This window comes from Atractosteus spatula, chromosome 8 (assembly GCF_055471065.1).
Source record: "Atractosteus spatula isolate fAtrSpa1 chromosome 8, fAtrSpa1.hap1, whole genome shotgun sequence".
Lineage (NCBI taxonomy): Eukaryota > Metazoa > Chordata > Actinopteri > Semionotiformes > Lepisosteidae > Atractosteus > Atractosteus spatula.
The window spans coordinates 6581786-6598969 of NC_142713.1; the positions used below are offsets into that span (position 1 = coordinate 6581786).

The window sequence follows — 17184 nt, forward strand, 5'->3', positions numbered from 1 at the left end:
TGCAATCTGCTAAACTCCAGACATTGCTTATAATGGTACATTTAAACCTTGTAATGATTAAACATCACGACACGTTACTTTGTTTCAGCTCATTCGGTTACTACGAAGTATAACAAACAGTGCCAAAGATAGCGGTAGCTACAGGTTTAACTTAAATTCTTTGTGAATATACAGTGTGTACGCTCCTAAGGATATGTGTAAAAACAAATTACATCTCCTAATGTGTTTTAGTTGTCAGAATGTTTTCAGAAGCTTTTGGCAGATGCCACCTTGATAACAAGCAAGTATTTAAAGAGGCTGAGCACAGAATCTTGAAGCTGAGAACCATGAAAGGGGTTGCTACAACACAAGGAAGAGGAGGAAAGGTTCATCTTAATGTGCAGTTAGGGAAGTCATTTGGGATGTTAACTCACAGGGTAACAGATGGAAGGACTTCACAAAACCGTGTCATCATTAGCATACAAAATCTCCAAGACTACCATTCAGTGCTGACCTCACGAATCTGATGTCTGTGGCCAACCTCCATGGCAACATTAAATGAAAAGACACATATTTGCCTAACGCTAATTGTCTCCCAAGTCAAATGGGGCCACGTGATGTGGCTGGATGTTTTCTTACCTGCAGTATGATTAGCAGATTAAAAAAAGAATAGTATCCCTAACTGGAATAGCAGAAATGGTTTGAGTCAGTAGCTGCATCAGCATGCGTAGGCTGCAAAGGAACAAGTAAAGGTTTATTCCAGGCTGAAAAGAGAAGAAACGAGACACAACGTTTCAGCCGTGGAGCCTTCTTTGGGTCTTTACTTGAAGAAGGCTCCAATGCAATAGATCTGTACTTGTTCCATAGCAGAAATTGATCTGTCCTGCTTTTGGGTTGTTCTCTGGTCTTGGTACCCTTGTTAGATCCGAGGGACTGACAGTTTCTAATACTAACCAGCATGTTTTATCCAGAAGATACCAGTCAATGTTACAAAGCTCATGTTCGGTCACAAATGCACCTTACGTTAGGATAACAGTACAAGCCCTGCATCAAGAACAATCACTAAATGGTTTAAGACAGAATAAAGTTCGGGGTTTGTAATTACCTATTGCAGTCTCTGATAGAATGTGTATGGATTGCATTGAGCAAGCTGATCACAACCTCGAGCAGCTTATAGATTTTCTATTAAAATAACAGTCACATATGCCGCATACAAAATTCAATTAGCCTATTAAAAGGCTACAGGAAGCACTTCTTGGAGGTTATCTAGGGCAAATCAGGGCTCACATCATACAGACTGACAAAGTCATAATTACGTTGTTCATCAATTAGAAATATATGTAAACATGTTTGATAGATATTCTATTTACACATAAACAATTGCACACATAAGCTAACTGTAAGAAAACATACACTTTCTAATACTTTATCCGCTATTTCCTCCAAACAGACCAGTTATTTGATTATTGCATGACCTGTTGTTTATTAGATAAACCTGAGTGCACCTAGCAATTTCAGGGCCGTTAATGTTGACAAAAAACAAGTGAAATCCACACAGCCCTAGTGATAATGTATATGAGCACGTACATTTAACCACTTATCCAAAACCATACCGAGTATGCTCTGGTATATTTTTATTATTATTATACCTCATCGTATATGAGAATGTGGGAATTTGCGGAACTGGATATTGTGGAACGGGTCTTCTCGCCAGAAACTGAAAGTAGGAAGCCACTGGCCTTCTGCTTAGCAAACGAGTAAAATGTTGCAGAAATAAGCACTTTCAACCACTTTCATGGGATTGAAATGCATTATTTTTATCCCACGTAAAACCACAACATCTTTATCCAAAACTCGACTGCCAACTTCATACCGGAAATAAATCGGCACCGGAACCTCCCTTTGACCTTAGAGCGTCGCCTGACGGGCTGTATCCATCCGCGTGTTAAAACTCCGCTGAAATCGCCCTACACTTTTTCCGCTTATGTAACCATTTCGTGTAAAATCCTTAGCAGATTTTTCCCCATCGAAGTGAATCGCAACGATAAGGGTTTATAATATAGTGTCCGGAAAGAACATTTTTACTTTTCCACCGGGGAAAGAGGAGGATGGATACGCTGTTGTTGCTAAGGGGGTGGTGCGGCGGCCGTAGAAAGAAGGAAGATTTTGAACGAAATAAGGAATAGTAGTATTTTTTCCCCCGGACAAAAAAAAAATCAGAAAACAAACCACAAATGAGGGAATGCGGTATACGGACCCAAGATTAACTGATAAACCTACGCATCCTGAAAGCTGGCGTGCTGTTTTAAGTTTTTTTTGTGTGTGTGTCTGTGCTGTTCTGCAAACACCTTGCTAAGTTATTTGGAGTATAGAGGTGTACCGTCAAAGATGGATATACGACCAGTTTGGCTGCTGAACGGAAGAACACGAGAAAATGATTGCTCTACACGAAGTGATCGATATCACCTCCAATAAACCCGACGCTTGGTTTTTTTAAAAAAAAAACAAATCTTTTGGGATGAGCGAACGTGTGCCTTACTGCGTATCTATGCCAGAAAAAAAAGCACTTAAAAGAGGAATAATTCAACATCCAGAATAACTTTCAGTGTATAGAAGAAACGAATGGACGCCTTCCTGGCCGTGTGGATCGAACGAGGAGGTTCGATCATTTTTTTTTCCCCTCTCTGAAATTATGAAGTCATTTGACATCCACGACAGATGGAACACCAAAATGAGTTTCCTGCGCCTTTTAAAATAGGATTTTCCTTCAGGAAGGATACTAGTAACATTTAACCGTGCCGGCGTTTTAACCAAAGAGATACAACTGTTGCTGTTCTTATTTTACTCTTTTTTTTCCCCCTCCGGATTATCACGGTCTTGTTTGATCTTCGTGTCCTCCCTACCTTTCCTGATGCGCAGAGAGGAGCACTGGGTCGGTTTGCATTTGGTCGTGATGTAGACCTCCAGGGGTACACCCGGTTTCTGGAGTGCCTCTGCATCATTTTGCTGGTCTGTTTGCCCGTGTTAAGCTCTCTCCTCCCCGACTTTACGTGTCTTCTTTTTATTCACGTCTAGCAATGCATAAAGTTTTCCTGAAGAAGAAAGGACGCCGCGAAGACAAGCCGACGTCGTCGCTACCATTGTTTCTCGAAGGAAGCGTGTCGGACACGGCATGAAAACGCATCGCGCACATTTTGGACAGATATTGAGTATCTTCCACTAAAAAAAACAAACAAAACAGATTGAAAGGGCGCCTTTGAATTTTAATCTGAACAAAAAAAACACACCCCCCCGTAATGTCTGTGTACTCTGAATTCGTCCCTCCTCCGGAGTGTCCCGTCTTTGAGCCCAGTTGGGAAGATTTTTCGGACCCTTTAGGTTTTATTAACAAGATACGACCCATTGCCGAGAAAACTGGCATCTGCAAAATTCGCCCGCCCGAGGTAATCCCCCCTTTTCGTTTATCGCTTCTGATCTACCTCTTCAACTTAAAGCAGCCGCCAATTGCCGCAAAATGGGGGAATTGTCTTAATTCTATTTGTTTACAAATGAGGGGGAAAAAAAACAGAAAGTTGATTTCAGGATTGATGACGCGACCTAAGGTTTCCGAAGAACAGGATGGGTTTTTTTTTTCCCAGCGTTTATAAAAGTGTTTTGAGGTGAAGGTAACGGGGAAGTCGAGTTCTCCTCACTTTCCCCTCGGGTGTTTGTATCGGAAGCAGTCACGCAAAAGGGAGTTTAATCGTTGCGGTTAAATGAAACCCACTTTCAGTGTCTTGTGGAATGGAAAAAAAAATGAAAGAGCCTAAAACGAAAAACCTTCTGCCCGTAAAATAAAAAAAAAACAGGCCTTCTCAGAAGCCGTATTGGTGTAGGACACGCTGCCTGGGTCTTTATTGCAACATGAACACATTTTCAGGGTCTTCAATCTAAAGCCAGGCCTTCGCTTTCCAGCCAAATAAATACATGTAGCAGCTTTTTGAAACAAAAGACAGCAAATGGATTTTACGTTCTTTGAGCTCAGGTTTGCATTGTTATAGCAGTAATAGCAGAAGTAGCGGTGTTTAGATAACCAAAACACTGTTTTTCTTCAAATAAATGGGTCTGGATCTTTTCAGGTGAATAAGTGCATCTTTCTGAACACTGATTGTCACCCTGTACATTATCTATAAATAGAGGTAATGTTAACTCGGAAAACGAGACTTTAAGAAGCACATTAATTAAGCAAACGTTAGGGTGTTTTAATGTACACTGATAATATATGGTTTATCCCCTTGGGAACAGCTGCGTCTGAACGCAGGCCTCATGCTACTCGTTTCTTAAATTCTGTTAACGTCCACTTTATTGTAATATCTTAATCCATTTTGATATTATGTTTTCACTTCACAATCAATAGATCATAAATGCTGAGGTCTTTATTGTCTCTGTCCTGCTTCTTTTATGACTCAGAAGAGTAGCTGATATCCAAATGTGACAAAAAAAATAGTATTTCACAGTACCACAGTGTTGTGATTCACAGAGCAGCTTTTCTGACATAGGGCCTCAACTTTTCATGTCTTTTTTTTTAACTGGGTAATGTATTTAAAAATGTGTGGATGTGTACTCCAAGCTAGTGGAAAAGCTAGCTTTCAGCCTTTAGGTTTAAAAAGCCAAACAGTTGCAAAGCATGCCAGAAAAGATGCTCTCAGACTTGTCAAGAGTGAGCATTGCTTCAGCAGAAAAAGCTAATCACTAAAGTTTAGAATTACAGAATGTATTTGTTGGAAGAGATGATTGCATCAGTATATCAGAATCATAAATACTTAAGCAGCTTTGTCTTATTTTTAAAATTTGCCATATGGCATATAATTGAGTTTTTCACCGGTGGAAAGCACTTAATTTACTGCTGTCATTTCACAGTGTTTCAATGTTTTTAAGTCTATGCAAAACATGGCTCATTTTTCCAACGCTCACATTACAGGAGGTTGATAATGAAATGCATATTGCAGTGATTCTGAGGAAATTAAAGGCTTTTCTGTTTGATATAGTTTTGGTCATTGTCTTCGTTGTGGGCAAACCACCTACTTTGGGCTCCGTTAAAGGGGTGCTGCGCCGCTATTTTCATATTTCGGGGTTAGAAAGAATCAGCGTTGATGAGTGCATTTCAAACCACAATAAAAGCAAAATGTGCACAGTAACTTGTAAAACCTCCGATTTACATCACAGAGTAGACGGAATTTCCAAGTACGTGCAGCGCCTTATGCTGTAATTCAGAGCGAGGCAACAAAACTTCTGGTGAGGTGACGGGGCCCTGTGACACTGTTAAAAAGCAGGCTTGTGTATACGTCTCTTTTAATCCAGCAGAAATAGTGCTCTGGACTCCGAGATGGTTTTGCAGATAAATGGAGCTTGTTAACTCTGCCTGCAGATCATGTTGGAAACTTTCTGCGGCGAAATGTGTGCTGTACAACCTGTAGTTATTCGCCTGTCCATCGCATTAGTCAGCACAGGGACTAGTGAGCAGGAAGGGCTGCATCACATCACGATTCGTGGGAACTCGCCCGTGGCAAGACCAAGGGTTTGCGGCAAAATGGCGACTTGCGTTCCTTTCACCAAGTTGACGACTTTGTGCTCAATTCAAAATATGTACTTTTTTTACTGTACTGTCAGTGATTTTCTTTTTTGTTACCGGGATTTAATAACCTGTCTGAGAAATTAGGACTGTAGTTCCTCTTTAATGAGATGGGTGAAGTGCTTGGGGAAGCCAAGAGTCCTTTGTGTTATTGCCTTGTGTAAAGATTGTAAAACAAATGTTTTTTTTTTACGGAGTTAAAGTGGTACCGGATACAAGTTGTGCTCATTCCAGTGCTTGTTTTAGAAGGTAATCCATTAGTACTCATTCAGTGAGGTTCATTGGCTCTGTACGCAGAATAATATTGCATAAGCTTTAGACTAACTCCATAGGCCAGGTAATGTTTGTCACTTTTAGAGTGTAAATTATAACTTTTGTCTGTTTTGGTAGGTAGCTAGCTCAGCAGTTTTAAAATGTAAACCACAAGTGGTAGCAGGCCTTTTTTTTGTGTTACTTCTTGCCATCTTTTAACTGAACTCCATCTTGGCAATGTAGCTGTGCGCGATATTCATTTTGGTACATTCAATATACCCCTTACCTTGACTGATATACGCAGTGAGCAGCAGGTCAGATTTTGTTGCGGATATGTCCCAGAAGAACTGGAAAAATGACCCGTGCCTTTTCTGTTCTGTTTGAGAGAGGGGATATCTTGTAAAGAAAGGACAACAAAAAGGGGGATTAATGCCTAGAGACGCTGATGCTGTAAATTAGCATGGGATGGCTTTCTAAGTGTTAAATATTTCTTTTCCTTGTAGGGTTAGTATGGAGCATATGTTAAATATATTATATATTATTAAACATGTGAAATATCTAATTTCTTAGATATTAGGAATTAGTAGGATTAGTTTAGAGTGTATCCTCGTGTGCTTGATCAGAAGTGTAGCACGTGTGACCTCTTGAAAAAGAAACACTACCATTTGGAGAAATGGCTCCTGATTGTTTCTCTGTTCCCTGCAGGACTGGCAGCCTCCCTTTGCCTGCGATGTGAGGAACTTCAGATTCATTCCTCGAGTCCAGAGGCTGAACGAACTGGAGGTACTGTCACATACTGAACTCGCGCTGAATAACTTCTGCTGCTGCACCCTGCATTTGCAGTTCCAAAATATAATAAATGAACCGTTAGCTAAAGATGAGTAATGTGCCCAACAAGGAACTATTGGATATGCAGCATACGGTAGTTTGTAGATTTGTTATACTTGCCGAGTATAAAATAAGTACTTGTCTTGTTCCGTTAAGCTGTATAGCCTTTCAGCCACATTTGAAACTTGGATTTCGAAGAACTACTCCCGGAATCTTTGTAAGTTTTATTTCTTATGCAAAGGTTATGCAAAATAACTAAACTGCACAACATTTTATTTGTGTATGTTCAGTATCTGACCTTGGGTTATATGCAAGACCATGCCGATCAAAAAAACTGAGATGGGCTGACCTGCTGTGTGCCGGCTTACTCAGTGTGTGTCTGTCACACCGCAGTTTTAAGGTCTAGCCAGTCAAGCTTGCATTTGTAGTTTTAAAAAGCATATAGGAGCTGCAGACCATGTCAAAGCTTCTATTTACCCCACTTAAAACTGAGGTGTTGTTAATAACCAGGGTGGTTTAATTATAAGTTTGGAAGAGCAGATGAAACACTATAATATCTAGAGAGCCTGATAAGACAGTAAGAGATCATGAGGCTCACTGGGAGAAAAGGAGGTTTGCACACAGCTCTGGTTTGTTTTAGTACAAGTTTGTGAGCTGCAGTGAGGTAGTGGTATTTTAGTAGTCCAGCTTGGATAAATGTGATGCAGGGCATTGTTAATAAGCAGTAGACTGAAATCTCTGCTGAAATGAATGCTATAGCAAAGAGTGACTATCTTTCTTATTCATGCAAAATGTTTTGTCTTGCATTCCTTCTAGGCCTTGACTCGAGTGAAGCTCAACTTCTTGGACCAAATTGCCAAGTTTTGGGAGTTGCAGGGGTCTATGCTCAGAATTCCCCATGTGGAGAGAAAGATTCTGGATCTCTATATGCTCAGTAAGGTACGTGATTAACTAACACTGAGTACTGTTAATTACGATGAGCAAACTTGTCCACTGTGAGGTTGCCAGCTAAGCTCTCATATAAGCAAAAAAGCAATTTTAGACATGCAATACACTGCTTTTTTTCCATTTGGAAATTGATGTGTTCAACAATGAATTAAATAAATCCAACAGAAAGCATGGCCTTATAACAATTGTATCAATAACGCGTGTTATAGTATATAATGACTTGTTAGAGTGCATCACTTGTAATAACATGGTAAGATTTGCCTTGAAATTCTAGACAGAACTTCCAGATAGACTGTGGAACAGAAAGCCCAGCACCTTTCTCTGTTTAAATCAAATGCAGTCTCAAAGGTGAAGGTTGTCGAATCTGCCTTTTGCAGGGGGTTTCAAAAACTTAAAAAGATGTTTCGTTGTAAGATTGACTCCAAAGAGATCTGCCGACAAAACAAAAATAAAAATTCTGTGTTGCCATCAGCCTTAAAATTGTATTTACATCATTTCAAGGAGAGACTCCAACCTTTCTGACAAATTACACTGAAAGTTAAGAGATAAGCCCAGTTTTGAAACAAGCTTAAGATGGCAGTAACATTTTCAGAAGAGATCTGAAAGAGGTGGGTTTTTATATTTAGGAAAGAACATTTGTTTAAGAAGCACTGAACTTCTTGTGTGCATAAGTTCATTAATATGTATTGCAATAAATCATTCCTCACTTTTTAATAACTGCTGTGAGTATACCAGCCAGTACTTTGTCAGGTTCTTAATGTGTGGGCCTCAGTAGTGCAGTAGCAGGTGTTTGGTACAACTTATTCTGTGTAAGTTGACACTGTAGATCCAGTTTCTCACTCATGTTCACATAGGCAAACTACATGCTTTGTGTGAAAGCCTATGCAAAGTAATAGTACAGGATTTGTTTGCATTTTTTATTGGCCAGTGGGCAAGATGTCCCTCTGTCTTGGATGTATCGGCTGAATTTGAAGGTGTGTTTCAGGTATGAATCGGAGAGGAAACTTTTCAATTTGCCGCACTTTTGAAAAGTGCGCGTTTTTGTTTTGACTTGGGTTGATTTATTTTTTTAGTAAATATGAAGGGTGCACTGGTGAGGAAGTGGATGAACAGATAATGTCCGTAGTGTTTAGAGATCTAGCAAGTTGTGGGAATCACTATTGAATAGTAATTCACAGACTGTCGTGGTGATCAGTTAATTGCACTGATGCTCTTGGTGAAGGATATTGGCAGAGGGTGGTTCTGGACTCAATCCGCACTCTAACTGAGCTTTTTAGCGACAGATTTATGCACTGTATCTAAGTAGGTGGATCAACAATGTTCAGTTTATTTGTACACAGTTTGCGGTGCGTTTTGTCTTAATATTTATGAAGATCTCCGAGACACAAAACTCTTCCAGTCATTGGAACACTTTCTGACTGAAAACCACGATTGCCCGAAACACGTTTTCCAAGAACAATGATCTTGTCAAATCATGTCTATCCTTAAAACAGATCAGATAAACCTCTTCCTGAGTTGTGAAAGTAATTTTCACATGGCAGCTGTCCAAAGAGGACCAGGTTTTGTTGTGATATCCATTCAGAGCAACTATTTACGTCCTGGGTTGGTATCTATTCATCCTGCAACTTGATAACATCTTTGCGGGCTTTTGTCTTTATGGCTTGAACCCTGCAGAACAGTTGGAGAGTCTTACATTCTAAGCTTCACCTAACTTTTTTGGGGGAGTAATTTGCAATTTCTGGAGCAGATTCACCACCACGGTTTTTGAAAATGTCCCATTTCTTTTTCCACAAAGCCTGGGTAAAACATTATGCATCTGGAATGGTATTCATCTGCAAAGTGTTGGACGTGGTTAGGGCTTACCTTCCTAATAGCTTGCATCTCGAAAGTGGTTTTAAATTGCAGGTTTTTCTTTTTAGGCGACGTTTACACATTTTCTTAATGGTTCTGATCCGCATGTCTGCTTTCACAAAATTATATGCCTGAATGTCACTGCCTAGGGTATTTCAAGTCAAATGTATTGAATTTGGCAACAAACCTCAAAGAGTGTTATTGAATGCCTTGATCTTGTCACTGGCAGTGTTGGAGACCAGTCACACTTTTAAACCCACCGTGCACTTTTAAACATTTCACAGGGCCCTGTGCACTGATGATGAGTAGAGCACATAAACCTTTGTTTGCTTCTGTAACGTTTCTACTGTGGAAAACTCCGCAATATACCTACCCGTAGCAAAACATTGACAAATGAGTGTCTGAAGCTCTTAAGACTTGAGTCATCAGAAAAACATGCTGCTAAACAAAACTCTGTTTTTCGAAGGGCTGAATGCTGTTTCATCCTAGAAAATGGTCTCACAAACAGTAAATGTAAACGCTTCCTGTAGGGATTAACTCCAGATTGTTCTGTACCTTATCTCACCACATGCGATTTTATTTCTACAGCTAAAATCAATCAGTTAGTTGAGCATTTATACAAGACAAACTTACCGAAGCCCTTGTGATGTTTGCTTGGTTTGTGTGGCAGTTGAAGAAATCTAAAGATTAGGCAAATATGCCTGCATGGATCTGACAGACATCCATATGAAATGTAGATTGTTTTGTGATTGTTCTTTCACTTTAAATTTTAAATTTAGAGACATCAGCTGAATTACTGAAAGACGATTACCTCAGATGAGCTTTGTGTTATGGAAATGTAAAACCTGTTGATGTTGTGAAAACAAAGTCATTCCATTGAGATTTTAGTAAAAAAATATTCAGTACTTGTTAGTACTTTGACAGGGATATTTTGTTAAAAATCATCTGTTTTGTTTTAGTATTAGGAGAACAAAATGTAGTTGATTTTTTGATTAAGTAATTAGTGTTAATTAGTGTTCTTCTAAATAGTTTCTTCTTAAACATACTTTTCTTTTTTCATTAAGTGGTGATTTATTTCAAATTGTTTCAAAAGGAAAACAAATTATTTACAGTGTCACGGTTTAAAGGTTCGGGATATTTTGAACTTCACACTTGTTCTCTGTAGAGTGTTCATTGCAAAGTCCCATACAACAGTGCTGGGACATTGATTTTTCCATTTATGCATCGTTCTATTCGTAAAAAAAAAAAAAAACTATTGACATCGTAATTAGATGTTACAAGTTTGTAATTATACCATTTCTCTTGGACGATAGTATTAAATTGTATGCTTCGCAGTATATTAAATATAAATGCTATTTTCCCTTGCAAGCACAGTGCTGACGGTGATGTTTGGAATAAAAAAAATTGAAATTGGCCCAAAAGAACAGTAAATTGTCAAAATACACATTTCTTTGCACTGATGGTTCCAGTGCCAATTTTGTTCTCATTCATCGAGCAGATTTGTTGTACTTTTTTACTTCTGTATTATTTGGAGAAGTGGTGCCTTGCTGATGTTCCACTCGGCAATTTGTAAAACGAAATCCGAACGTTCGGCTTCTGGTTCCTTGGTCATTTTTTTTTTCTTATTTATAGATTGCATTTTGATTTAAGGAGTACTGACCTATTTTTGGTCCCAGTTCTACATGCGCTTGGTTGTCCCACATGCACGTCACAAGAAAAACAGTGGGAGAACTTCTGCTCTAAGTTGTCGATTTTTGTAATTTGTATTTTTGCCATACCAAACAATAACTACTGTAAAATGGAGCCCTTTTTCCCCCCAAAATGTTATTTTATGTTACTAGTCTACCCAAAGTGCGTGTGCTTGGCAATTGAAAAGTATTTTCTTCTAACTTTTTTTCTTCCTCTTAAACTCATAACATCGGTGAAGCACTGTAGATTTAAAATTTTAAAAAATGAGTGTTATAACAAGCCCCCTCCTTTTTTTAAAGGCTCTGAGTATTTTATCAAGATATTTTATTATCAGTGTGATGATATATGCACCAAGGAACAAACCTATATGTTGTAATGGATTAAAAAATTAAGAGAAAACCCAGAACACCGATTTTATTAGCATTCTTACGTTGCTGTGTTAAAATGTGTTTTGAGTTCATACCAGATTCTTACATAGCCACTGTGCGTGCCCTGCATTTTTCTATTAGTAGAAACAAACTTAATGTCCTTTTATGTTACAAAATAAATACTTGTTAATCCTAAATGTTTTAGGATGATTTTATTTACATTCACAGCATTTATTATAAAAATTATACAATTTGAGAAGAAAAAGCTGGACCCCAACAATCTTATGCAGTGCCCTCCATAAGTATTGGGACAGAGGAGTCCAAATTGCTGACAACATGTATTATTCTAAAACTTATGTGTGTGTGCAGAAATACCCAGAATGAAAAGGTGACATTCTGTACTTTTGTCTTATATTCATCTTTTCACCTCAAATTTCAATTTCCTGATTATACCTGGCCTGGCCAGTACCTGGATGGGAGACCTTCTGGAGAAAACTAAGGTTGCTACTGTAAGAGATGTTAGTGGACCAGTAGGGGGCGCTCACCCTGCAGTCTGTGTGGGTCCTAATGCCCCAGTATAGTGAGAAGGACACTATGCTGTAAAAAGACACTGTCCTTAGGATGAGACGTAAACCCAAGGTCCTGACTCTCCATGGTCATTAAAAATCCCAGGGCGATTCTTGAAAAGAGTAAAAGTATTAATGCAAGTTTCCTAGCCAAATTTGCCCCTGGCCTTTACCAACCATAGCCTCCTAATAATCCTCATCTATGAATTAGCTTCATCATTCTGTTCTTGGCTTCATTACTTTGGTGCACTTTGACTGCCGTTGCAATCCAGGAGGGGCTACACATTGGTGGTGATAGTGGGATTCCACAATACCTCTAGAGTGCTTTAAGTGGAGTGTCCAGAAAAGCTCTGTATAAGTGTAAGCAATTATTATCATACAGCAGAAATAGCAGTTTTTACTTGACTGACTCAATACTTTTGGAGGGCAATATATGTGGTTTTACTAGTTTGGCAGAAGGTTTTTGCCAGACGAACAATGAAAATAAAAGTTCAGGTGGGTAGCTGCGTCAGCGTGCGTAGGCTGCAAAGGAACAAGTAATAGGTTTATTCCATGCTGAAAAAAAGAAGAAAGAGAACACAACGTTTCGGCCGTGGAGCCTTCTTCAGGTGTCTTCAGGTGTGACACCTGAAGAGCCTTCTTCAGGTGTCACACCTGAAGAAGGCTCCACGGCCGAAACGTTGTGTTCTCTTTCTTCTTTTTTTCAGCATGGAATAAACCTATTACTTGTTCCAATGAAAATAAAAGCCTTTCTGTTTTGGGGGACTTCACAATGTTGTGCTTGCAGATTGTGTCGGCAGAAGGCGGCTTCGAGGTGGTGTGTAAGGAGAAGAAGTGGTCCAAGGTGGCAAACCGGATGGGTTACCCACCAGGAAAGGGAACAGGGTCACTCCTACGCTCCCACTTTGAGAGGATCCTGTACCCCTACGAACTTTTCCAGTCTGGAGCCACCCTGACGGTAAGGCCCGGAGCCTCACAGACTGTGCCAGTATCGGATGTCTGTGGACGGTCATTTATTGAAACCTTTGTCAGTTCGCTTGCCCAGATGTGTTTTAATCACTCTCAGAAATCATGTCTTAAATGGTTTTCTCTATTCCGCATAACCAGCAAGTCACTAAAATCTGCCTGACTCTACCAGATTCTCCTGTGCTTTGAATCTGACCGACTATGTCAGGAAAGAAGTCAGTCTATGTTCCAGACAGTGTCTGTTGCTTAGAGATGAGCGTTAGGGGTGCCGAGTTTCTGATCTTGGTCCTTTGTCCTGCTATCATCCTCTCTCAGGGAATTCAGAAGCTCTATGAGGAGGCAGAGGACAGAGAGGAGGGAGAGGAGGGCATAGAAGGGGCTGGTGAGGAAGAGGACGAGGAGGAGGTGTTGTGTCACCGGACCCAGGCCAAAGACCCCCTGGTTCCCACATTACAACCAGCCCCTGAGCGACGTTCCAGGCGTCTGAAGTCTGCTGAGGTAACTGAGTACAGGCAGAGACTAATTTTACACAGACCTGCAGTCTTGTAAAATGTCTACTGTCTACAGCCCCAAGTGAGATCATCTTTAAACCCCTATTGCTAAATCACTGAATCCAAGGACAGTTACATCTGTATATACGACACACTGACACCTTTATTTTTTGTGATGGTTTTCTGTTCTGCTGCTTAGTTTTTTTTTCCTCTTCTCAAAATGTGTGCTTAGTTACTGGCTCACATGAAGATTTGCGTTAAAAATGTTGAAGTGACATCTCTCCACAAACAGTTTTTTAAATGTGAAACATTTCTGTTTTTATCATAGGTTGCTGAAAATAGAAAAGAAAACATCCCTGCTCACTGTCCTCTCGGCGTGTTTACTTTTTAAATTTTTCGGATATGATACTTTGGTTTGCCTTTTAATTGCATTTTTCCCTTTCCTTTAGCAAGATAACAAGGAGCTGAAGAACCTGCCTATCTTTGGTACAAACCCTAAAATGGTGGGACTGGAAATTGTTCCTGCAGGTATGTCATTTTATATCCTGATTCTTTCAAAGCACTAGGGTTCCTAAGTCCTTCAGCTAGAAAAGAGGCCGACTCCGAGCACAGGTTGAGTTCTGTGACCTCATGGTCCTTGTCGTGTTGCGTTACAAGATGACTGCAACCTGCGTTCTATGAGAGTTAGCCCCCAGCTGGCAGAAGTCTTGACTGGTGAGTTATGTGCCACTCTTGACGCCAATCTGTGAAGCCCACAGCGAGTCTGAAGCCTGCCCACTGTGAGCCAAGATTTTAAAGGAGCATATGGCAATTCCCAGTTAAGCAAGTATAAAATGAAAAACTCTGAAAATATAATAGATTGGTTTCACAGATGAAAGAAACTCTAAAATGCCTGTTAAATATCTGATTGCATTGAGTAAAGTTTTTTTTATCACAGCTTTTAGCCACAATTAAATAATCTTATTACCCTGTATCTAAATTGTAGTAATTCAGTAGTTAAAATGTAATGTTTCGATGTCGTGTTTATTAAACCGTACTTGTCAATGACAACATTTCTTTGCGGAACACTCTTTCATCCTTAGCAAGCCTTGGTTAAGACCAGTCTCTTAACCAATCTTGAAGAAATTAAGATATCGATTTTTCATGACCTCACTGCTCCACACAATTGCATTTAAAAACAGCAGGTACTTGTAGAAGCTGGAGAAAAGGGCTCTTATTTGAAGTTCACTAACAATTAGCTGACAAGGTGTAGTGCTGTTTTTTTTTATATGAAAGCTGCTGCCAAACCTTGATGGATCAAACTTGTATACAGTTGGTAACAGCTTCACTGATCCATAACCTGGATAGAGTTCTGTCTACTAGGTAGAGAAAAATGTAAAGCTTCAAAATGTGTAATACCACAAGGTTTCTGAATTCTGTTCTGATGAGCAGTCACTGTGCTGCATTGTGTCACAGAATATTTCTCTTTTCCCGCACTTGCAGATGAAGGTTTTGCCAAGAAACAGCGTCACCTCAAGTCTCAAGGTTTTGCCATTAAGATGCGGCAGCGCAAGGAGACTCTGGAAGTTAACTTTGTGAGTGAACTTCAGGCTGTATGACGCACTAATAAGTTGAAGCAGGATAAAGCAATTCTACCGGCGTTATTCGCCGTGTTCTTCTTTTGTCTCTGAATGTAGTAAAGAATTTCGGCGCGTCAGAGTGGCCAAGCAGTCTAAGGCGCTACGTTTAGGTCGCGGTCACCCCTGGATTCGAATCCCACCTCTATTGGTGACTTTACCAGCTGTATCACCCTGCAACTCACAACTGGCAGCCCCACTGGAGGTCAGCAGGTGTGAGAGCCTGGTCAGTACCTGGGATGGGAGACCTCCTGGGAAAAACTAAGGTTGAAGCTGGAAGAGGTTTTAGTGAGGCCAGTAGGTGGCACACACCCTGTGGTCTATGTGGGTCCTAACGTCCCAGTGTAGTGACAGGGACACTATACTGTAAAAAGGCAGATGAGATGTAAAACCGAGGTTCTGACTTTCTGTGGTCATTAAAAATCTCAGGGCGTTTCTCGAAAAGGGTAGGGGTGTCATCCTGGTGTCTTGTCCAAATTTCCCATCGGCCTTTACCAATCATGGCCTCCTAATAATCCCCATCTCTAAACTGGCTTCGTCACTATACTCTCCTCCCCACTGATAGCTGGTGTGTGGGGAGAGTACTGGAGCATCATCCAGGTGGGGCTGCACACTGGTGGTGGTAGTGGGATTCCCCATTACCTGTAAAATGCTTTGGAGTTTCTAGAAAAGCGCAATATAAGTGCAAGGAATTATTATTTAAAGTAAGGACTGCGTTTACTTCCGTAAAACTAGATGCATACGTGGAATGACATTTTGTTTCTTCAGAATGAGGATTGATGACGGCTGTGATCTATCACAGATGGCCTTTATTAAGAGCTGCGTGTGATTCACAAGCCGGCGAACAGGCGACCTTTATTTTTGAAGCCCGGGGGGGGGTGTGCTTTCCTCCTCGTGGACAGGGATTTGACACACGCCCCGCTCTCTCTCCCCAAGATCGACCTGTACGTGTGTCTGGTGTGCGGCCGGGGCGACGAGGAGGACCGGCTGCTCCTGTGCGACGGCTGCGACGACAGCTACCACACCTTCTGCCTCATCCCGCCCCTGCAGGACGTGCCCAAGGGAGACTGGCGCTGCCCCAAGTGCGTGGCGGAGGTAAGGGCATTTCCGTGAGGAGCCCGGGCGGCTGTGGTTCGTGCGTTCATCAGCCAGAGGTAGACTGTTTTGCATTCACATCCCTACCTTGCTGTACCATTGCAGCTCCTGGTTGTGTCATTTGGTACAATATTCTCCCATCCATTCATCTTGTCACATCAAAGCAGTAATTAGGAGTTTTAGATGGTTCTGCTTCCTAGTGCTGTGAAACAGCTAGAGCTAATCGATAGTCATGTTACCATAATATTTCAGTTTTCTTTCACTCATATACATATATAAAAACAGTAGGAGAACACTGTTATTGGCATTTTATGTATACTTGGTCTTCGAGGTACAGATGACCGTGATATGAATATTCCGTACATATGAACAGCATAAGAACCCTGAAGAAATATTAAGAAATGGCCAGCGAACAGCGAATGTGTTTGGAATATGGGAACGATGAACTGAGGTCGCTCCCCAATATCGCAGGGGCACGCGGCACTAGGCTGCTGGGTTCAGCATACATTTGCCCCCTGGTTTTGTTTTGCTTCCGACTTTGACATCCCAGTATTTGCTGTGTGATTCCGTGGCCAGTTTGAACCTTAATAGCTCTGATAAAAGGCGGGAGAAAGGGGAAAATTGACAGGGCCATATTGAATCCTAAAAACACTTAGAACAGTAACCTTTGAAGCAAATGGGGTTCTCGCGTTTCTGCCAGGTTGTTTCGGCTTGAGAATGACCCCGAGTTGTGAACAAAGCTTGGGAACATAACCAATTCCCAAGTCACGGACCGAGCGTATGTGTATAAACACACACAAAAGTAGATTGCTATAAATTGGGCAGGCGTGCTTAATTGAGTTGAAGCAGTTGAGACAGACGTGCATTGCTTAATAGTCTTCTGTTGCTAAGTACACAGTGCTTTTTCCCTTGGTTGAGCAATGC

At 40.7% G+C, this 17184-nt stretch overlaps 1 protein-coding gene across 5 annotated transcripts in view; it reads left to right on the forward strand.

Moving 5' to 3' along the window:
• Window positions 1-1989: 1989 nt before the first annotated feature.
• kdm5a (lysine demethylase 5A) overlaps window positions 1990-17184 on the forward strand; it is a 48566-nt gene continuing 33371 nt past the window's right edge. For all 5 annotated transcript variants that reach the window (XM_088923804.1, XM_088923806.1, XM_088923805.1 and 2 more), the window contains exons 1-8: window positions 1990-3422; window positions 6548-6625; window positions 7487-7609; window positions 12880-13050; window positions 13374-13556; window positions 13999-14077; window positions 15032-15123; window positions 16102-16260. In XM_088923804.1, the coding sequence (XP_088779930.1) occupies window positions 3276-3422; window positions 6548-6625; window positions 7487-7609; window positions 12880-13050; window positions 13374-13556; window positions 13999-14077; window positions 15032-15123; window positions 16102-16260 (1032 nt within the window). In that variant the 5' untranslated portion in view covers window positions 1990-3275. The remainder of the gene's footprint in view (window positions 3423-6547; window positions 6626-7486; window positions 7610-12879; window positions 13051-13373; window positions 13557-13998; window positions 14078-15031; window positions 15124-16101; window positions 16261-17184) is intronic.